Genomic DNA, 22,838 nt, shown 5'->3' with positions numbered 1-22,838 from the left:
GCGCGGCCGGGGCGGCGGGCGGGAAGTGATGCGCTCCGCCGGCTTCCGCCAGCGGCTCGGCCGCGGCCATGGCGGGGTATTTGACTCCGCGCTTCAGGAGGATCCGCAGCCAGAGCGAGTTGCAGCCGCGGCGGGGGAGCGGGCGGCGCCGAGGTGGGCGGAGAGCGTCATTCTCGTCTCTGCGCTGCAGCAGCTGCTCCCCCGCAGAGCCGGAGGGGCCGGGGAGCGGAGCGGGCTGCGAGGGGCCGGTGCCTGCCCGTTGTGGCACCCCCGGCTGCCGGTGCCGCGGGAGGGGGCGGCGGGCAGAACTGGGCTAGGGAGGCTCGGCAGCTGAACAGCGGGGAGAGGAGCTTCCTCCGGCCGTACTCCTGGAGCTCACCTTACGGGGCTGTTAGAGCTGGGCTGGGTGTTTCGACCGGGAGGCAGGCGGATGTGTGAGCATAAACTAGGGGCTTCGGTGCCTCAGTGAGACTGAGAGCGCTGGGGCTGCTCAGCCGCGAGAAGAGAAAGCTCGGCGGTGTCTCTGCAAGTATCTAAAGAGAGAGTGCAAAGAGGATGGAGGCAGACTCTCTTCAGTGGTACCCAGAAAGGTTGCGATTCCGTGTGTGGACATCTCAGCATCTGGAGATACTCAAAATCTGGTTCTGGGCGACCAGCTCTGGGTGGCCTTACTTGAGCAGGGAGATTGGACCAGTTAGACCGCAAAGGTCCCTGCAAGCCTTGGCTGTTTTGTGATTCTCTAATGACTTAATGTGTATGTATATAGCGCATTCATAAAATGTGTGGTCATAACAATGACAAAAAACCCCTCACCTTTTTAAGTGGGTTTTTGTTCTCTTCTCTTGACTCTACTGTATTGGGTGTGAGTCTGCTTACACGAAGGACTGAGTCATGAAGTATTATCTTTGTAAAATTCAGCTGATTTCTGAATATTTTTTAGAAATATGAAACTAAAATCACAGTGTATTTTTAAAGTATTAAAGTACAGGTTTATAAATTTGTAAAACTTTCATATAAATACTTTGCAGACTGCGATGGTCCTTTTCAAGCAACCCAGCTGTGGAACAGTATTATACATGCCCTTCACAATCAAGTGGAAATCAAAAGACGCAGACAGCACCTGAAAACATATAGGAACTGTTTCACCGGCTCCAATGCGGTTGATGTGGTACTAAGCCATCTTATGCAAAGCATGTACCTAAGCTGCAATGATATTTCTCGGCTGAAGGGGGTCCGTGTTTGCCAAGCATTGATGGATCACAAAGTGTTTGAGCCAGTTGGAGCCAGGGTTTATTTATTCAAGAATGGGAAGGAAACAGAATTTGAAGACACGGACACTAGTCTCTATAGATTTGTAAATAGCAGTCTTGATCCTCTACTTCCAAGAAAGAATAAGGACAATGGAAGCTTATCTCCTGAGCAAATCTGCAAACAGAAAACAAAACCATGTTCCAAGTGAGTTATTCTAAACTATTCTAATTTTTCTCTTTTTTTAAAGAAGTTAAGAAGATTACCTTTAAATGAAGCCGTGTCTGACTAAACCAGGTGTTGGAGACTTTGAAAAGTCTGTGCCAGTTTTCAGAAATGTCATTTCTAAATTGTAGATGCTTTCAGGTATTTTTGAGTAAGTATTTTGGTCTGCCATTTGGTATTTGGAATAGAGTCTGGCACAGTAGCATAAGCCTAGGAATAATTTGGTTTTGCTATCAATTGTGCTGAAATCTGAGACTTAGCACAAATTAGCTAGTTACTGAAAGCCAGTTAACAAAGTGGAACTAGCAAACATTATTTGGAATCAATAGCCTTGCCCTTTCCACAAAGCAGATGTGGATGAGAGGAATTCTAGTAGCAGGATGGACTCCAGATATAATGAAGACCTAAAGTTCTGATGCAAGAGCAATTTAGTAAGTAACAGAAAAACAAATGTAATAATATTTGTTATACATGTTTTTTTTCCTCCTCCCTAAGCAGAACAAAGGGTGGCACAACACTTTCAAACCCCTTAGCATTGGAAGCAGCTGATAAAAAGAGGATTGAGGAGCTCCTTCAGTCAATATATGTTCATGCATCTCTACCTCCAAAGATCATGTTTAATGAACCAACTTGCCTGCTTTCAAAGGGAGGTGAGGATTGAATTTTTATTTGTAAAACTTGATTGTTCTTTACTGTATCTTTGAGCAAGTGCCCCATTTCTGTTAAACAATGCTCCACAGAGACTTAGATTTAACATGTCAGTAATGACAAAATATCTAAATGAGTGTCAACGGGGTTAATGCTTGCAGTAACTAAACAGAAGGAAACACAACAGGGTTATGTTTTTGCATAATGGTGCTATTTATGAAAACACTGCTTCAGAAGTAGGTCTTAAGATTAAGACTATCTTTATTATGTGTGTCCTTTGCTTTTCACTTGTCTTTTTTTTCCTTCTACTGATTAGTTTATTCTGAATCCTAATATGATGGGGGAGACATATTTTTTTAACATTCCTATTTTGATCCCTTCTTATCCAACACAGCAACTTCAAACTATGCTGTTACCATGTTTTCTTTGAAAACTTAAAGATTCTTTAGTAAGTAAAAACAAAGGTTAGTTGTTTACATAAGATCTTGTTTCTGAGGGTTTTTTGTTTGTTTATGGTATCAGTAATAGAAGATGTCTGGAAACAACAAACTCTGCTAAGACTGCTGCAGTTAATTGATGTTCCCCTTCTAGAAGATATCTTGGTGTCTTCAGTGAAGACAAAATCAGACAGTTTTGGCAAAGAAGAAGACATGATTATCTCAAATACTTTCCTGGACAGAGAGGTTACATGTAGCTTAAACTTGCCCAAGTAAGTTATCTATGAATGGAATTTGTTAGTAAATGCTTTATTTTACATTTGATCAAAGAATTTTTGTTAAGCGAACAAATAGACATTATGCTTGTGTACTTGTAGGCAGAGGTGGCATTAGTGTGATTGCCTTCTTTTCAGAAGTGGTAAGTGATTTCACAAAAAGTGTATGTTTAGAGTTGGACACTTGAGTATTTTAAGTAAACATTACAACTTTAACCTTGAGTGTTGTAAACCCTCCTAGTTTCTAGACCAGATTCTTACTCTTAGGTCAAACATCACAACTTGAAAACTTTATTCTGAGTCTTTTTGTTTGTTTGTCATGGTTCCTAGTGGGCATGGTGTGAAGATAGTTTCTCCTTTTCTCTTGCTAATAATAGATGCCTTACTGACTTTCTAAGCTGTAGCACTGAATAATGCTTATATAATGAGAATATAAAAGTGGCTGCATGTTGTCAGTGTTCTTTTCCTTAAATCTTCTCTTTTGTGGTGTTCCTGTTTAGTGTTGATTAGGCTGATTTCTGTCTTGCATATACTTCTAATGAATATGTCAAGGATCATGTGAATGTCTTAGGAATTACTATTTTTGTCAAATTAATACTGTTTTTATCTGCAATTTCACAATCTTTGCTTCTGTTCTCCATGATAGAAATAAGATTCTGTGGATCTTAAATAATATTTACAACTTGTCATTGGTTCAGATCAAATTATTTTACATCCAGAATCAGATAAAAATAATTGTTTATCTGTCCCACACATTTCTATAATTTTATATTCCTTCTGTACAAAATGGTTGAGACTTTTTTCTCTGATCTTCTGGCTTCTTTCAACAATAAATTATGCACCTGAATTTTAGATGGAAAATTAGGTTATATTTTCTTTCCTTACTTAAGATATAGAGACAATTGATGCTTGTGAAAACTCATGCCTTTATAGAAGGTTATATAATAAACTGCTTCTGTAGTGCTCTGGGATTTAACCAACTTTTATTTTCCTCTTTTTTTCAAACTAACTGTCTTTTTCTCTCCTGTAAAGATCAGGTTTTTTCACCCTGGTTAGCTCTGGTGGGTTCTCAGTGTGTGTGTTGGAGTAATGATAGGGTGGTGTTTGATTTTTAAATACTGGGTGAATTCCTGGTGTCAGTGGCAGTCTGGCATAATTGCATGATACTTGTTTTGATCTGGGTTTATCTCTGGTGTATTGCCTTTAGCATAGGAAAAACATGGAAGTTGCTCATTTTGAGCGAGTTCTTGAACTGCTCAAAGTGAAATAAGTTACACAAACTGCTTAATATACAAGTTAGTGTTGTGGTTCATATATGTGACTATACCTGCATGGTTATTTTTATCTAGTTTTCTTTAAAGGATTAAATGGACCCTGAGATAGCTCAGTTGTTTAGAGCATGGTGTTAATTACACCAAGGTAACAGATTCCATACCATTTACTTAAGAATTAGATGCATTGATCCTTGTGTGTCCCTTCTGACTCAGAATGTTCTATGAATCTGTGAAAATAAAAATAGGTAAAACATTTTAAAGCAAGCACTCAAATGACCTTTTCCTTCTACAGGCTTGACAGATGGCTCTGTGCTGCAATTGAATGCTTGGAGTATTTTCCTGACCAATTCCTAGTAATGGTTAGTCAGCAGTTACCTCAAAGCACTAACAGCCCCAGCAGTCTGAATACATACAAGAAGATTCTTTTTGATGTTATAATGAAGTATTACAGTCAAAAGAAAGATTCTCTTCTTGGCACTCAGGATTTTGATATTCATTCAGGAATTATAGAACTTCTAGGTAAGAGCAACCTGGAACAAAAAATAAGGATAAAAGCTGTGTAGAGGATGTCACTAAGTATCAATTGACTGAATCATGACACCATTTGCAATGCCATTGCAGATGCACTTTGTAGGTTGGAATGCTCAAGATCACTATTATGAACCTCTACTTGAGTCAAGGATAAATTTCAAAGTTAGATCAATTAGCTTAGGGCCTGGTCCAACTGAATTTTGAAAATCAGGAAGGATTTAGATCCATCAACCTCTGTGGGTAACTTTCAATAGATAACTAATCTCATTGTGAAAAGTACTTACCCCAAGTCAGAATTTGCCTTATTGCTACTACTGAGTAATTACATAAAACTAAAATCACTGCTATGAAGTTTTTCATGTTAACCAGAATAAGGTTTTTAAAGTTATGGACATAGGGTCCTTTTTAGTTATTTGAAATTGTTAAAGGGACTATTAAGAACTCTCCCATCATATACATACAAGTAAACTAGAAGTGTTTCATTTAAATACAAGTTTAAGATTAATTCTACCTAAATGGGCTTTCTTGCTGCTTCTTCATTCCTATTGGGTTGTTGTGCCTTAACCCCAGCTGCCAACTAAGTACTACAAAGGTGCTTATTCATGGCCTGCTGCCACCCTGCCCCTGGTGGGGAAGGAAAAATTAAAACTTGTGGATTGAGAAAAGAACCCTTTAATAACTGGAACAACATGAAATTTTGTTTGGAAGGAAACACCCCCAAAACTGGGATTATTATTGGGATTTAAATAAGTATTCATTACTCTGAAAATGAATAGTAACATTGGATATGCTGTTTTACTCCATGGTAGAAAAAGGAAAAACAGATCAAGCTCTGGAGGCATTACAACTTTATTTAAAATTATTAGCACCGAATATCAGTGAAGAACTTCACAGGCTCCTTACATTCCTAGCCATTGCGTCGGAATCTGAGGGCTACAGATTGCAAAAACAAGTAAGTATCTGTTCTGCTTAATGTGAAAAATAGCAATTTGTCATAGTAAAGCTATAATTTTTGTCTCATTAGAAGTATTCTGTTTACTGCCTTTCCATGTGATCTGTTTCCCACTGATAGCATTCCATTGTACTTAGTCTTTGCTAGCACACTACAAGTCAATCTAATGCCAAATCTGGGTACTACTTTTTCTAGTTTGATAACAGATTTGTGATCATCAAGACTTGTACAAAGTTCATCATACAAAACAGGACACTGTCAAAACCACAAGCAGAACTGCTGACTCAGTTTCTGATGGACAATCACTCCGAGCTCTTCAAGGTATCATTCTCCTTACATCGTTGGCTTTCTCATTTTAAATGTTAAATGCCATGAATTGCCTTTTGAGTATGACAAGTCTGAGGTACGGTGTTTAATGCTCCATTTGTTCTAGTTTAATAGTACAGCCAAACAGGGTGAGAAGCTATTCCAGACTACATAGGACAGATTTTTGAGAGCTTTACAATCCTTTTTAAAGTATATCCTCTCTATTTCCATGATTTGTATTAGGAAAATACTTAAAATATTAATAACTTCTAATACGGTCATTTTGGCACTTTGTTGGTGATGAATGCCTACTAGATACTTGGGTATCTTGGTGTCGTTCTCCTTTAGAAGTTCACTGGCATACTCTGAGTGGTAGAAAAAGGGCATGCTCTTGTACCCCAGTGTACGTGTATAGCTTTGACAACTCTAAAAGATCCTTCAGTATTTTGGAATGTTAACTTCTAAATTGAAGAAAACAAATAGAACCACAAAATGCTAATAGCTTTTCTGTTAAACTTGAGTTGTGTAAATATGCAGGCTTTTTATAATCTCCTTAATTTGTTTCATCATATTGTCACATGTTAAAAGATGAAACTTTACCATACCCTATAAAAATAAGCTTCACAGAAATTTGGTTTCAGTAAAATACTGGATTTTATTTTTATACAACACATAAATTTCCACTTCTGACTTCAGGTTGAGACACAGGAGAATTATTATTTTTTTTAAATAGCTCTAGATTAGTTTGCAAGTATTAAGTGGTTAGTGAGGGCTTTGTATTTGTTAGTACACAGCCAACCCCCCTTTTTAAATTTGTGTTAAGGGTTCTGACATGAGGGTTGGGCCTTTGATTCCCCACTGGAGATAGGGCCAGAACTGTGCAGCAGTGACGGTGAGTGGATGGTGGTTCACTCTGACAGCTGCCACTGAAAGCCTTGTGTGAAAGCTGAAATCAGCTTGTTTGGCATTGCAGTTTTTGCCATGGAAAATGGTATCTAGAACTTTTGCTTCCTATTTCTTTTGTTAGAAATACCAGAAATAAACACATACATCTTAGTAAAACTATGTTTTAGTGCAATTCTGTGAGAGACTTTGAATGTGTACCTAAATAAATGTGGCCATAAATTCTTCTACATTTTATTATGTGTTTTTAAATTGGCTATTTGAAAGCTTTAGAGTATCAAAATACAGAAGTTTTGCTTTTGTAATATTTTCTTTATTGGGTTTTATTTTCAGGCTCCTTTGACTCTTCTGGAACTAACAAGTAGGAGATTTCAGAGTTTGCTAGAAGGGCAAGATCCAGATATCCATTCAGGTAGATGATGGGATAAATTTTTATAAAAATAATTTTATAAGAACTGATTTATCATCAGTTGATTATAAGTGCATAGACTTATTTTCCTTTGATAGAAGTGAAGCATTACGGGGAATAGTGGTCAATGCATTAAATATTAAATTATATGCAAAACTGATCTGAATATTGGAGAACAAGGATTCTATTAATAATCTAGTTTGGATACATTACATTTTTTTTACCAAATAATTGCTTCTGGGACTAGTACTGCAAAATGTGCTTCCTGAAGTTATTTGCTTCTAATTTGGTTTGTGAATTTAATGGGATTTTGTATTTAGGAACAGTATTCTTTTATTTTTGCCACAAGACATGTACAAATTCTCACAGAACTCAGTAGTTCAAGGTTCTGATAGATGACTTGAGCACAGACTTTGATTGTTTAGTGTTGTGAAGAACTTTCCCTTTTTTCCGAGTAAGCATAAAGTTTATTAAGATCTTGGGACTTATGCACCAAGTATCAAGTGCCTTCCTTTTAGGCTACACTACCCTTCTGTATGTGGGGTTCATACTTTTTCAGCTTATTTCTTTTGAGCTAACATTCCATCTGGCCTTGCTGCCAATACTGATTAAAAGGGTTGGTTTAAATAATTGAATTTCTTGCTGACTCGTTATCTTCTTTGACTGTGCATTGTGTGTTTAAACAGTGAAGAGAAACCACTCAGGAAACAAATTACACTTGAGTTATTTTGCTGTGTAATATTAAATTTCATACAGCAGCTGCCAGAGAAGTAGTTTGGTACAGAATCTTTTACCATCTGTGTTGGGTTCTGGAATGAGGCCAAATTCCTTCTGGTTTAGTGTTCTGAGAATCACATATTGTGAAGCCAGAGGATACAGAGATGAGCAACAGTGGAAAGAGCTGCCTGTCTGTAATATTCTTGGAACCTATGTGATCTCCATTGACACACTGAAGAGACAACAGAATTACAAACCGCATGCTCCCTTTTTCTTACTAAGTTTTGGGGTTCCAATTTATAAGTGCATATAGGTTCTATCTACTTGTTGAAATAGTTTTGAAATAGTTCCATACTTGTTGAAATAGATTGTAACCTCTCTGGCATGGCATATTCCTATTTTCCTGTGTGCCACATATTCTGGTGTAATTTTCCCTTTTCTTTCCAAGATCATTCATAGGAGCTATTGAACATTCTTAGTTGGTGAACTTCTTAAGTCCAGGTGGGAGCAGGAGGGAAGGCTGGGAGACTCAGATAAGAAAAGGGGTCTGTCAATTGCAGGAAAGTAATCCTTAAATCTGCTGGAAATAAGACTAAAACCAGCAAGGGAACTCCAGAATTGGTTTAAATCTAGTAAGATACTTGAAACCACAAACTAAAGATCAATGCTGAAGTTTTAAGAGTTAATCTCTTTGACAGTTGTTAAGCTTTCCCTTTTGAAGGAGCTGTCTTTTTTCTTCATCTGATTCTACTGAACCATAGAAGTATTGATGTTTGACAAACTTACTTTAGAAGAAGGGAAGGACAGGACCATGTGAAAACTGACAGCTCAGGTTAATACTACTCTCTATGTGAACCCTAAAGATGATGGTGTTTGTAAAGAAGGATTAGTAAGAAATCTTTCCCCTTTAGGCAACTGACACTTGTTCAACCAAATTGCTCTCTAATATGTATAGGAAGAAAAAGTTTCTGTGGAGTAGCTGTATGCCAGTCCTTCCTCAGGCCAGGACTCACCTGCCCAGTGAGGGGGTTTGAGTTCTTGCAGGGCAGTACTTAACTGTAGAAATGTGAATCTCTGCAGTAAAGTTGTGCTGAGTTAAATATATCTCTTGCATCACCTCTGCCTGATGCCCAAACCATGCTCACGTAGAAGCTCTTAAATTCTGTTCCTGATTTTTGTAGTGTGGTTTAGAGGCAACTATTTCTCCAAAGTATTTATTCACTTGCATTAGGTACTGACCCTTGCTACAGATCTGCTTTATTCACAGGGAATCTTTGGATCCTGACAAATGCAAGGTGCCATTCTTATGTAATGTTTTTCATTGTGGTTTCTGTGTGAGAACTGTATTTGTTCTTTGTCTTACAGGCCTGTTTTGCAATACAGAATCTTGTAAGATACTGTACTTGTAACACCGCTTTTCAACTTTATTTTTGCAATTCATGTTTAGATTTCTATCCATTCTTAATGGGGATCTTTGTTTCACATTGCTTGTAGATGTAATCACATCTAACTGGAGTATCAATATCCCTATGTTTCTTATCATATTTTTAACAAGGCTTTTACATGATTCATGAAACTTAATCTCAACCTCTGATTTCTTACAAAGGCTTCACCTTCTGTCAGCGCATTACAACTAAAGAATATGAAGATCAAAAGCAGCAAACCAACCAGTATCTTCTAGCACTGATTCAAGAGATGGACAATGACCCTGCAGTTCCTTTGAAGCAAAAGAAGAAATTGATCAGAGAATTACAAAAATACCATTCTTTTGTCTACTGTAGTGGTTGTAAAACTACATGTGAATTTTGTGCTCCAAACGGTTAGATTTCAATACAGTCTTTGTAAAATCTTTTTTTTTTAAAGAGCAAAGGAGGCACATGAAAATTGCTCATAAAAATCTTTTTATCTTACATCTTTACATCTTCAGTTTCAGGAAGCTAACTTTCAAAATTACTGTGCTGCTAAAAAGCATTAAATCTAATTAATCTTTTAAGCAAAATAGCCTTAATTATTTGTAAGTAATAACAGCTCACTGCTTGGGCTGCCTTGAGTTCAGGGTTTGGCACTTTTTTCCATCTGTCCCACAACTCCATGGCATTCTGTCTGAGCCACATGTATGTTTTGAGCCATGCTTGGGTTGATAATCAGTAGGGGGTTTTAATCTTTTCTATCTTTAATAATAACTTAATTTCATCTTAAACCATAGGTTATGACTTCTGTGGGTATTGTAAAAGTGTACAAAGTGTGTAAAAATGTTGGAAGCAGGTCAGTGGGTTTTGAATCTGCAGCAGGAACAATTTATTAGGCAGGGGAGCTGTGTATGCTTGCAGTCAGTAATTACAAGCTCTTGTTATTCACTCTGGCAGACTGAGCTGCTGCTCATTCAAGGAAAAAGTTACATTTTGAAGAAGCCCTCTCCAGGTCTCTTTGTAGGCTCCCTTAAGGTACAGAGAAGGCAACAATTAGGTCGCTCCAAAACCTTCTCTTTTTCATGCTGTCTCAGCCTTTTTTAATAATAAATAAATATGTGATATAGTGTGGTAGGGGTTACATTGCTTCTTTCATCCTTGCAACAGACATTTAGTCATGTATTGGACAAAAACTCGAAGAGGTGGTATTGGAAGGGGCCTCTGATCTAGTCTCACCACCCAGGTTGAAGTGGACTTGATTAGTGCAGGCTGCTCAAGGACTTTTCCAGTTGAGTTTAGAATATTTCCAAAAACAGATATGCCACAGTGTCTTGGGTCAGTCTGGTCCAGACTTTCACCAGTCTCGCTGTATTTAAAAACAAGCAACCATACCCTACTGTTACACTAAAAAGCAAAAAAAAAACAAAACAAAAAAAAACCAAACAAAAAAACAAACAAACAAAAAAAAAACAAACAAAAAAACCCCCAAAATAAAACCCCAATCAAAATAAACTGCTTTATATGCTTTATATTAGAGTAGAATTTCTTGACTGCCTCCTATTCTTTCACTGGCACTGCTGAAGGGTCTGGCTCAGTCTTACTCACTCCCTCCCGTGAGCACTCTTAGGGCTACACAATCACAGCACTCTCAGCCTCTTCCCTGTGTGACTGATCTTCTACTCCTCTTATCATTTTCTTGGCCCCAATGCTGGACTAGCTCCACTATAAGTATTTTTTGTTTTTTTCTTGTTATGAGTGTGCTGCTTTAAGTAGGCTTCAAACATAGTCAAGTCAGCAGGATACCAAAGCTTTGTTAAAACAAGTGCTGTTTTGTTTTTAAATTGAGATAGTTACACTCTAAGATAAAAACAACACAACCTATTGCCTGTAGACTTAGTTAACCTGCATTTGAAGTAGCCTTATTTAAATTATGTAGTCCTATTAGAAATCGGGGGAATATAGCTGAAACCTCTGTCCATGAATCCCTGTTTATACACTTGCTATTTAAGTGTGACCAGTGTGAAATAAATAATTTCTAGAGGAGGAAAAATGTCCAAGTTTGCTCTTTCAGAGGTGAATGCCCTAATTCCTATAGTACAGGGCCATACATTCTTTTCCTAGCCCTATGTGGAGTTTTGGTCATTCTTGCAGAAGAGGGAGCATATATAGAAGCAGGTTATTGAGACTTGTAAACAGGAAACTATTTCCTGTTTAAGTGCTTCTGGTGTTGAGTAGTAGAAGAAAGAGGTTTAAGTTGGTTTTTCTTTTTTTTTTTCCTAATTGCTCTCTCTCTTTGTCTTCAGTCCCTTTATTGTGTCTTACTCAAAATACTAAACCGGGTAACTGGGAGGGCTGATAACATGGTAATTTGTGGGCTGTGAATTTCTTTGGGGAAAAACTGTGTTGTTAAAAAACAAACTTGCACTTTGTGACTTGATTTAGAATTTTCTTGTGCTAATTTAAATATAATAAATAATTGTATAAAAAGTTATGAGCCTTTCATTTCATAGTGTGTTCATTGGGAAGAGGTAGTTCAGGGGGTGTAGAAGCAGGTGTTAAACAGTAGGGAACTGTTCTGAGCAGCAGTTTATAGCTGCCCTGTGGTTCCCTTCAGTTTATAGGACAAGAAGCTAAGATTGATCTAGCTCTGCAAAGGAAAGGAAGAGCTCTTGAGAGCCCTGTTTTATTCACATACCCTAACAGGAGGATCTACTCACCTTTAATCTGTTGACAGGAGCCTGTTATTTTACATCTAAGGGTGCACCGAACAGAATAGGTTGGGTCTATAGACTACTGGTTTTCAGTTAAATTCCAAAATTAGAAATATTTTACTGGACTTCAGGAAGTCGTGTCATGTATTTTTAACAGTATCTGACACAGAATCATGTTGTAGGGAAACTTGGGACCTGTCACTCATTTCTGTTTATGATGTCTAGCATAGAGCTATAAAATTAACTGCCAGTATGAATGTGTTTGAAGTAGAGAATATTCACAGTGAAGAGTTTAGTTGAGGTATTTTTCAGTACAGTCTCAACAAAGCACAAATGGTGCCACCTTCAAAGGATGTTTGCTTCTATTCATGGAGTATTCATGTATTCCTACAAAAAAGTTCATTAGTGCTTTCATGAGAACGTGTATGTTTCTTTAAGTCCCAGCTAAATTATGCTGACACTTGCATGAAGCACTTAGTTAAAAAACTAGAGCTTGGATACAAGGGCTTCTCCATGTGGCTGTCAGTGACAGTGTACCAGACTTACTCGTGTCCTACAAAAAGTTATACAATCTGCGTGCAACAAGTTGTAGGTACTGGTCTCATGCCTTCATACCCTAGCTGCCTCCTGTGTGGTTCACATGGCTGCTAACAGCAGGAGGAAGGTACCCCTTTCATTCCTTTCAGCAGGTTAGACTAGAGGAAAGCAACTTTGAACTTTTTCTAAAGTAAAAAAAGTCACACTCAAGAAGAAAGATCATCTCCCACTCTCTGAGGCACTGGCTGCTGTTTGATGTTGCCCTTATGCAAGGTAGCCAGGTTAGGACAAACGAGAGAGGGAATACGAGACACAACAGGATACTCCAGTGTCCATTATCCACCCTGTCTGCCTGTCTCTGTCTTGGCAAGCAAGTCAGATGGGGCGCCCCCACTGAGCCTGGCCCTCCAAGCCTTCTGGCTCTTCCCCCTACTGCGTGCCATACTGCACAGACTGATGGCAAAGTAACACAGCTTATGATGACAGAAATAACACATTCTGGGATATTTGTGTTTATCTAGGATGCATGGAGAGGACACAGATGGGTCATCACCCAGGACACAGCTGCAAGCTTTGTTCACCTTTGTGCCACATCTTTATCAGAAACATGGGAGTGGCAGGAAACTTATTTGCTCAGGCATTGTTTAAAACAAAAACTAACCAAAAAAATCCACAGCCTATTAAATTAAAAACTCTTTAGAAAAAGGAATTGTACAAATTACTCTCTTTTCAAAGCCTAAGCATATTGTCAGTAGCAGTGGTCACATTTCAAGTATATTTCTCTCATAGCTACTCACTAAAATATCTAAAAATAAAACTCATGTATTTCTTTTCAGGGGAGGCAACATCAAAGGCTCCTTTTGAGATATGTTTAATGCCCTATTAGTGAGATATGTGAGTTAGAATAATACTCATTTTGAAAATAAAAACAAAACCATTTCTTCTCACTATGTATTAGCATCACACCAGTACAAGCACTTGATATTTTTATTGCCTCATGCACTGAGGTGTTCTGCAATAAAAATACAATGACGCTATCAGAAAAGATACAAACATAATGAAGTTGCAATTAACATATCATTTCATAGTATTATGCTTGTAAAACTTTATTTCTAAACTCTTAAAATTATTTTTTCTCAACCCAAATCAATACAGGAAAGCTAAAACACAATCCTAGCTGATGGAAAAAGAGGTTGTAGTTCAAAGAATTCCATTCTAAGTAAATCAATGGAATGACAACATATCCGACTATGCTACCTATATATCAAATTTTTCTTCACAGATATTGTGTCCGTGTTCTTCATAGTCTTCTCTAGTTACTATCATGTCTTCAAAATCATCATTTTCAGAAATGAGCTTCCCACCTTCCCAAGAATAAGTGATAGGGCTGGAAAATGAATAAAGTTATTGTTACTGCTCTATAGATTTATTTAAAATAGAAATATGCTGTGATGATTTCCAAGACTTTTATTTAGCCATACCTATTTAAATTACATTTTTGATTGCTAAATCAAACCATCCAGCTCCAGAGAAGTTATGAGACAAAGTTTGAAACTTTAGCAGGACTAGCTAATTTGGTTTTTAAAAAAGGGCCTCTTTGAAGGCAGATGTGAAGAGGGAACGACATGGGTCTACCTTTGTATTTACTTTGCACAGATAATAAGTCTTTAATAGTGTTTTAAAATACTCCTTATTTAAAAAGTAGATTTTTTTGGTATATTCAAAATATATTTGTTTTGTCTCAACTCCTTCTGCAAAGATGTTACCCCTTCCTAATCACTGAAGTGGTACATTAATATGACATGGCAGCATTCAGATACTGAAAATTCTAAGTAAAATATGAAGTTCTAATCGTACATACTTATAATACAGTCATATTTATCTGTTTACAGTAAAAAGGCTGACCCTAAAAACACTTCCTTAACTTTATGAGGTAAAGTACAGAGCAAGCAGGTGATCTCTCTATTTGGTTTGTCTAAAAACACACTGATTTAAAACAGTCTTCTTGCACAATTTTTGTTCACTTAATATTTAAATTAAGGCCTTTAATCAATCTACCTTTTTAATCAGCAAAAGAAACCCTACTTTATTGTTTGTTCTGCTAGAAATATAAAGCCCCTTCTATTTAGTAGTTTAGGACTTACTTTTCAGGAAGAACAACGGAAACATCATAGTCAGTTGGCGTAAGACATCTAACTTCAGAATAAACCCGATCTCTGAAGCCTGGAAAAAGGGTGTTTCCCCCAGTCAGAACTATGTTCTTGAAGAAATGAGGCTGCATTTCTGTAAAATAATTAAGTAAATCTGTGGTTAAGAGATGGAACATATATTTAAAGATTAAAGGTGGTGATTTTTCCAATTTTGTTACAAATTTGAACAGAAGTAAGAAATATGCATACAAAAAATTATGATCATCTAATCAGCATATCAGTTAAATAGAAATATGAGAAGGTGATCAATCACCCTATGTTCTCCCTGATTTCAGAATTTGGCTTTGATAACTACTGTTTTTTTATATTTATTAAATTTCACATTTGCCAACATAAATCCCCTTTCAAAAGGGATTTTAAGTGACACAGGCTTTTAAAGAGTACATTAATAGCCTAAATGCTGCCATACTTACATGGCATCATAAAATCTATTAAAGTCTTCTTTGTAATAATAACAATTACATGTACATAATCTGTGAAATTAAAGCCTTAGCATTACTTCTGACAAACAGAAGTCAGAAAGGTTTTACTCTTTGATGCTTAAATTACTGAGTTTTGGTCAGTTTCACACCAAATGAAACCAAGCCATTACAACATCCCTCCTTTTCCCACCCACCCTGTCCTTTTCAAAATACTTTCAGGATATACCTTCAGGTAAATTCTGAATAGAATAAACAATGGCTTCAGGAATTCCCATCTCTTGGATACCAATATCCGAAGGATGGAAAAGTATTTCTGGAACTGCAAATCTTTCATTTGTTAGACGAAGTATTTGTTCACCAGTCTTGTATTTTCCACTTAACACCATCTCTTCCCTTGGCTAAATTAAAGACAGGAATAGTACACACTGCTTAAGAAAAGAAATTGCATCCTAGAATATTCAGCTAATCTATTTAATGTACTGCAGAGGTAGGCAGTGTGTGCTGCCATTGTCATATTATCTATCAACAAATCTTTTAAGAATAATGCATACTCTGATATTAAATCTGAAGTGACTTTACTCTTACCAACTGCAGTTTTGCCCAAAGCAAAATAAAACTGCTAAGCATAAGAGTGACCTTAAAGTATAGAACTGCTTTCAAAATTACAGTTGGCTCAGTAAATGAGATAAAGCTCTTAAACTGTCTTCACTGGTATTTCAGGCTCCTCTATAACAGGATTTTGCACTTTTAACCTTATTTGGGTGTTTAAATGTAATTCAGAGAAACTTACAAGAAAAATATCAAAGAGAAAACATTTCCTAACAATGTTAAAAAACTAAATAACGATAGGGATAAGTTATATGACAGGCCACAAACAAGAGAAAGCTAAACTGTTAAATAATAGAACATAAAATGCAATGCTGGAAAAACAGTATTTTGTTGTCATCCCAACTTATTGAGGAAAAACTTTACCAATTAATGCATAACAAGAAAGATGTTACAATACAGCATTAGAAAAAAGGGAGTATTTCTATCCTCTCCACTAGATTTGTGCAGGGGAACAAAAAAACTTCAGAACTATTATTACCTTACAAAATCCTTTTTTGATTGTGCTGAAGTCTGGCAAAACATAATCTACCATTACAGTATTCTCCTCTCCTTTCAATCTGAAAAAGAATGTAAAATTCAACAGAATAAAGAACAAATTCTAAATTCCAACTATTTTATACTGACTTGTTTAACTTAACTGGAAAGTTTTGTGATTAAGAAACAGATTATTCTACATTTAGTACCACTGCATACGTACTTGGCAATGTCCATGTCTTTGTAAAAGTCTTGAGAAACATAACACACATCTTCTTTCACTTGATTAATTACGTGTGTTTCATCCATAACATGTAGCTGCCTGTGAATAACAAAAACCAAAACCACAGAAGTTTGAGAATAATTAAGTGTTCCCTTTCCTGTCCAGTTTTCCTCTGGAACTGAGCAACCATTGTTTTTCAGCCACAGGAAGCTACTGTCTCAGTATCTAAACTTGTATTCAATTTACAAAAGCATTCCTGGCCTACTGGAGCTTAATATTGTCCTGTTTCACAGTTCAGTAAATACATCAACCTGCATTTGCCCACTGTCTTGCTAACAAGCACAGCTGTAATCCTGCCAGTAGCTCTTTGGTAAAGACCTTTACCTAGATAAAGTTCCAAGCTGAAGGATCCCAATGATAGGTTGGTCCTACTGCATTTTCTTTACAGTATTGATACAATCAGTTAGCAAACTGACTGATGACCTACTGAGATACCTCAGAAAATATGTTAAGACTTGTATAATTGTGAACACAGGTAACCTCAAGAACTTCAAAAGCATTGGCACTTTGAAAAATAACAGCCTAATTAATTCTTCAATGGATTTAACCCCTTCTCAATTCATCTTGATCTTAAAGGTCAAGATGGTAGCTAGCAGATTATAACAGACAGAAAATTCCCTTCTCATTTAAACAGCAATTAATCTAAAATTCATAGAACCAGTATGCATACTTCATAAACTTCTAGCTTACTTCATACCAAGTTTCAGAGTGAAAATTAGCATGCTTTACCTGTAAGAGATGATCTCCTTTAGATGGTTGGTTAAGAGTTTCCCTCCAACATTAATCCTACAGAAAAAGAGTAACATGAGGAATTCTGCTATTATTAACTTCAGGCACAGAAAACACTTCTAGAAAATATATACTTCAATATACCTGATGATTGCCTCTTTCTTCTTTTTACTTCTGCAATAAGGTACAATGTGGGTAAAAGAGTATCCGCTATCCACGATGATACAACACAACTCAGATGGATTATCCCGGAAGTACCTATGTGCACTAAGAGCTCCAGCTGAAATACAAAAAAATTAATTCCATTTTTATATGCACAGTTATAATTTACAGTGATATGAAGGTGTACTTGCTTCATATTTTAAATGCCTTTGAAAGACTTTCAAGTCCTCAATATATAATTATACTGCCACTGCATTAATTCATTTTGGCAGTGGATAAAATTGTTATATATGTCCCTATATAATTTTTTCAGGAATTCCAGTCCATGTTCCCATTTCCTCTAAAGTCTAATCACACTGATCATGCTAGAAACTTATCAAACCTATCTAAAGGAGTACCCTGTGTCCAGTTATCTTTCAGAAGATTGGTATGATTGTTTACACATTCTCTGTGAGACACAATACATTTCGTAATTGTAATGCTGCATTTTATTTGCTAACACATAACAAAACCAAATCAAAAAAAACCAATCCTACCCCCTCTAAATAAGGAAAGCTATCAAAGACTTCATGCAAAGTTTTGATAAGAGTTCTTTAAATACTATCCTGTTCCAAAATCCATCTGTTATTTCTGTCATCCTTACTCTCCTCAAATTTCCTGTCATTATATACCACGACATTCTTTAGGAGGTAGTACAAGAGTACAGCTGGAATTTATAAAAGAAATCATTTTTATAATGTTTAATCCACTTTTACTCAAGAGCCAGGAAGCAACTGAAGTGATATTTTTTACTATGTATATATATGTGTTTGTGCATGTATGCTTGCTTATTCATTTATTTAAAGGGTTAAGCTTCAAAATACATAAATGCAAACAGGAAAGAGACATACTCACCATTTACTCTAAGAACTGCTTGAAATTGATATTCTTCAAATAGAATTTCATTCATAGATTCTTGTATTGAACTAAAGTTAAAATAAGGTTCGGTAATAATAATATTGGTATCTACAAAATCCACCTATAAAAAACACATTAAGATTGTCATTGCATAAAATGTAAAAATTAAAAATCCCTTATCATCTTTTGCAACAGTGAAAATCATGTAAATCTGAAGACATGATTACCACTTGCTATATCTGTTTGTAAAGCCAGACTTAGAATGTTCTAGCTTTTTTGAAGGCTTCATGATCAGTAATACAAGTTTATCTAATTAATGGGTAAAAAACATAATAGAGGGGAACACTTTTATATGTACCCTGATTCTGTTCCCATCCTTAAAAATTGTAATGCAACATTTTAAAGGGACACCACAAAGGAGCACTAGAATTTGAATGTAAAATACTTTACACTAATCCTGTCAGCTACAGAAAAATAAGTCTCCTTGACAGCTCAGTACTTGCACCACAGATTACTTGTCTAATAATCAAAGCCCTGTACAGTGAAGAGTCAATAATAAAACTCCCAGTGACCTCTACTGAGGCCAGCAAAAGATCCTGGACTTTCCATGTTTATCAGTATCTCAAACACTCTTTTAGAGAGGACTTAGTATGGTTGCTTCAATCACAACTGGATATGGCCCTAAAAACATTACCAGCTGTATCTCTCTGTAGTCTTCATTTGTGAAGAAGAATTAAGAACAAATTATCAAAACCATGACTATATTGAATAGAGTTCCAAAACTAAAACGAAATTTATGTATCAAAAATCCAGTACTTTATATTTTAAATATAAAAAAGTACAGAGACTAGGTTAATTTGAGGCATTACTTTCATTCTCAGTATGCAGGTGTTAGAAAAAAACTCAAGAATTTCCAATGAACTAAATAATTTTAAAAGAAAAAAAAAAGAAAATATTAATATACTTCCTATGCTAAATCCAGCTTGTGTGATACAAAAAAATAAAGTATCATATATTTATATTTTATACATTTAAGTTATTCATGGGTAGAAAATGGCTTGCCAAAGATGATTACAAAATGTGTAGATATTTTGGCCTACTGACCCGGTCATCCCTCCCTTTTACATTAACTATTTATTGATCTCTTAACTACATTGTATCTGTGTGTGATTATTTTTTATTAACTTGACCTCTAATGATAGTGATATGAATTTCTTACGTGAGCTGCACTCAGTAGAAGTACATGCCTACAAGACTAAAAAATTTAAATATTTTTCAGAATTCTACAGCAAAACTCAAAACATTTGCAAAAACTTAAATACCTGTGATTTCTATTTGAAGGCACTTTCAAAGAGAATGGTAAGATCACCCGTTCTACATAATATTTGTTAATTCCATTAGTCAGTATTTAATCTACACAAAATGTGTAATTAAGAAAAGGCTCTTACTTTATACATTTCTTTTCCAAAGAGATAATCCCAAACCTGTCTCTGAACATCCCAGTTCACCAAGTAACCCTGTAGGAATTTAGAAACAAATTTACACTATTTAGAAAAAATAAAATCATACTTTAAAAAAAAAAAGTCGACAATTGAGACTGGTAATATAAAAAAATTGAGAGTTAAAATGTCTAAATTTACATTATTAGGCTAAGGAGTAAATGTTACATAGGATTAAGGTATGTTACAAATATTCCCCATTGATACATTGATTACTGCACTACAAAAACAATGTACATTGCGTTTTCTGTAGACATTATTCTTTTTGGCAGAAGCCTGTCAGTCTTCCACAGTGCCAGGGAAGCATACTATGAAGCAGATTACCTGGAGTGCCACCACCCAGCATGTAGGGAACATACAAGTGATCAGGTCGAGTCAGCATGGGTTTATTACACCTTGATTAACTTGTTCTCCTTCTATGACAAGATGAGACATTGTGTGGAGGAGGGAATGGAAGTGAATGTTTTCTACCCGGACTTTACCAAAGTCAGTAAAGTCTTTGGCACCAGTTCCTACAGCATTCTCCTGGAAAAGCTGGCTGCTCATGCCTTGGACAGGTGAACTCTTTGCTGGGTAAAAGACTAGCTGGATGTCCAGGCCAGAGAGTGGTGCTGAATGGTGCTACAACCACTCGGCATCCTGTCACCAATCCCCTTGTCCAGACTGTTGGTAACAGGGGCCCCCAGGGCTCATGCTGGGACAAGGGGATTGGGTGTAATTCAACAGAAAGCACTGAATTGGGTAGGACTGTTGATCTGCTGGAGGATAGAAAAGCTCTGTAAAGATTTCTGGATGGGTTGGATTGATGGACTGAGGACAATCTTATGATGTTCAACACAGCCAACTGCCACATCCTGCACTTGGGTCACAACAACCCCATGCAGCACTACAGGCTTGGGGCAGGCTGGCTGGGACATTGCCCAGTGGAAAAGGACCTGGGAGTGCTGGTTGGAAGCCACTGAGCATGAGCTAATGTGTGCCCAGGTGGCCAAGAGTATCGTGGCCTGCATCAGCAATAGTGTGGCCAGCAGGACTAGGGCAGGGATTGCCTTCCTGCACCTGCTGAGGCCATCCCTTGAATCCTACTTTCAGTTTTGGCTCCCTCCCAACAAGAAAGGCATTGAAGGACTGAAGCAAGTCCAGAGAAGGGCAAAAAAGCTGGTGAGGGGTTCAGAGAACAAATCCTGTGAGGACCAGGCTGAGGGAGGCTGTCTAGCCTGGAGAAATGGAGGCTCAAGGGGGACTTTATCGCTCTCTGCAGTGACCTGAAAGGAGGCTGTAGTGAGGTGATGGTTGGTCTCTTCTCCCAGATAACAAGGGACAGGACCAGAGGGAATAGCCTTAAGTTGCACTAGACAGTTTTAGAATAGAAACATTTTCTCACCAACAGGGCTGTCAACTACTAGCACAGGCTGCCCAGGGAACTGGCTGAGTCACCATCCCTGGAGGTATTTAGAAGATGTGCAGATGTGACACTTACTGACATGGCTAAGTGATGGGCCAGACAGTGCAGGGTTAACTTTTGGACTTGATTATCTTAAAGGTTTTTTTCAACCTAAACAATTCTATGACTGTTAAACTTCACACTGCTGACTGATTCTTGTGTGATACTACATATAACCCTGCAGTTGGGACATACAGTATGAAAACTATTCCTTAGAACAATTTACATTTGGCTTTAATGTTAAACTGAAGATATCTTACTTACTTTCTGAAAGGGAAGAATATAAAAAAGACCAGAGGGATCCTTAATTTCATCCAATTGATTTGCCGTAAAGGTTTTCAAGCGTGCAGTCTTTGACCTGAACTGACAGTTGGGAATAACGCTGGAAAAGATTGGAAAGCTTCCTATTAAACATGGTATAAGACACATTCACTTTCTTTACGCCACTTTCATAAACACTGTAATTTCAATAATATTTTTGCTGCTGTATTTTGGCTTTAGTCCGTTAACTGGAGCCAGTAGTAGGGGAAATGTTTAATTTCTGACAACTCCAGTACAGAAGAGACACCTTTTGGAAAACCGAACACCACCCCCCACCTCTGCCGCACACTGCGCTGAGCTGCAACCCTGCTGCCGGCACAGCAAGAACAGCGCCAGGGGCTCTCCCCCAACCCCGGCCAGTGGGGCACGGTGTGACACAGAGGCACGGTGTGACCCAGAGGGGCACAGTGTTACACAGAGGGACACGGTGTGACACAGAGGGGCACAGTGTGACCCACAGGGGCACGGTGTGACACAGAGGCACGGTGTGACCCAGAGGGGCACAGTGTTACACAGAGGGACACGGTGTGACCCAGAGGGGCACAGTGTGACCCACAGGGGCACGGTGTGACACAGAGGCACGGCGTGACAGAGGGGCACAGTGTTACACAGAGGCACGGTGTGACACAGAGGGACACGGTGTGACACAGAGGGACATGGCGTGGCCCACAGGGGCACGGCGTGACACAGAGGCACGGCGTGACACAGAGGGGCACAGTGTTACACAGAGGGACACGGTGTGACCCACAGGGGCACGGTGTGACACAGGGGCGGGGGTGCGGGGTCCGCAGCCGCCGCAGGGGCGGGGCGGGGCAGGCCGCGCCTCTCCGCGGCGAGCGCAGGCGCGCTGCGGGCCGGCGTGCCGGTGAGCGGCCGAGGGGCTCGGGGCTGGCGGAGAGCGGCGGCGAAGCCGTGAGGGGACGCCCAACGCCCGCCCCGGCCCGGCCCGGCCCGGCCCCTCACCTGACGTTCGCGTGGCTGTAGCCGATCTTGGCGTTGTAGGCGCCGTTATCCAGCACCAACGTCGCCATGTTCCCCACGGCGCCACGGCCGCCGCCGTCCCAGTATTGATCCGCCACCGCCGTGGATCTCTACGGCGACCATAGAGCGGAGGAGCAGCGCGCGCGTGGCCGCGGGACGCGGGAGTGCCGGCAGCGCTCCGCCTCTGCCGCGCGGCGCGCGCCCTGCCGGTGACGCTGCGGAGCT

At 38.3% G+C, this 22,838-nt stretch overlaps 2 protein-coding genes across 3 annotated transcripts; one reads left to right on the top strand and one right to left on the bottom strand.

The window, feature by feature from the left end:
- The first annotated feature begins 53 nt into the window (after positions 1–53).
- On the top strand, positions 54–11,823 carry DEPDC4 (DEP domain containing 4). Of its 2 annotated transcripts, none has more exons than XM_021552829.2 (9): positions 54–153; positions 1,029–1,455; positions 1,972–2,123; positions 2,644–2,830; positions 4,400–4,626; positions 5,448–5,590; positions 5,786–5,911; positions 7,133–7,211; positions 9,532–11,823. In XM_021552829.2, the coding sequence occupies exons 1-9, from the start codon at positions 69–71 to the stop codon at positions 9,747–9,749; spliced, it is 1,644 nt and encodes a 547-aa protein (XP_021408504.1). In that variant the 5' UTR covers positions 54–68; the 3' UTR covers positions 9,750–11,823. The 2 variants fall into 2 exon arrangements, with proteins under 2 accessions (XP_021408504.1, XP_021408503.1); XM_021552828.2 differs by having other exon boundaries at positions 1,969–2,123.
- A 1,728-nt stretch (positions 11,824–13,551) lies between these two features.
- Positions 13,552–22,838, bottom strand: ACTR6 (actin related protein 6). Its single transcript, XM_021552885.3, has 11 exons — positions 22,596–22,838; positions 21,576–21,693; positions 19,817–19,885; positions 18,366–18,489; positions 17,454–17,589; positions 17,310–17,366; positions 16,521–16,619; positions 16,302–16,380; positions 15,441–15,612; positions 14,727–14,865; positions 13,552–13,969 (listed from the first exon to the last, which is right to left on the bottom strand). Exons 1-11 carry the CDS (start codon positions 22,661–22,663, stop codon positions 13,840–13,842), a joined length of 1,191 nt encoding a protein of 396 aa, XP_021408560.1. The 5' UTR covers positions 22,664–22,838; the 3' UTR covers positions 13,552–13,839.

This window comes from Lonchura striata, chromosome 5, assembly GCF_046129695.1.
Source record: "Lonchura striata isolate bLonStr1 chromosome 5, bLonStr1.mat, whole genome shotgun sequence".
Classification (NCBI taxonomy): domain Eukaryota; kingdom Metazoa; phylum Chordata; class Aves; order Passeriformes; family Estrildidae; genus Lonchura; species Lonchura striata.
The sequence above is the reverse complement of the archived record's forward strand: the minus strand, read 5'-3'. Positions and strand labels throughout refer to the sequence as shown.

Bases quoted from the DNA above. Each gene is read 5' to 3' on its own strand.
- ACTR6 (XM_021552885.3), bottom strand. From the start codon at position 22,663: ATGGCGACGTTGGTGCTGGATAACGGCGCCTACAACGCCAAGATCGGC. The intron at 17,590-18,365 runs GTGAGTATGTCT...TTTGTATTTCAG, and splicing joins AGCAGTTCTTAGAGTAAATG to CTGGAGCTCTTAGTGCACAT. The intron at 16,620-17,309 runs GTAAAGCATGCT...TGTTATTCACAG, and splicing joins AAGGAGATCATCTCTTACAG to GCAGCTACATGTTATGGATG.
- DEPDC4 (XM_021552828.2), top strand. From the start codon at position 69: ATGGCGGGGTATTTGACTCCGCGCTTCAGGAGGATCCGCAGCCAGAGC. The intron at 2,831-4,399 runs GTAAGTTATCTA...TTCCTTCTACAG, and splicing joins TGTAGCTTAAACTTGCCCAA to GCTTGACAGATGGCTCTGTG. The intron at 4,627-5,447 runs GTAAGAGCAACC...ACTCCATGGTAG, and splicing joins AGGAATTATAGAACTTCTAG to AAAAAGGAAAAACAGATCAA.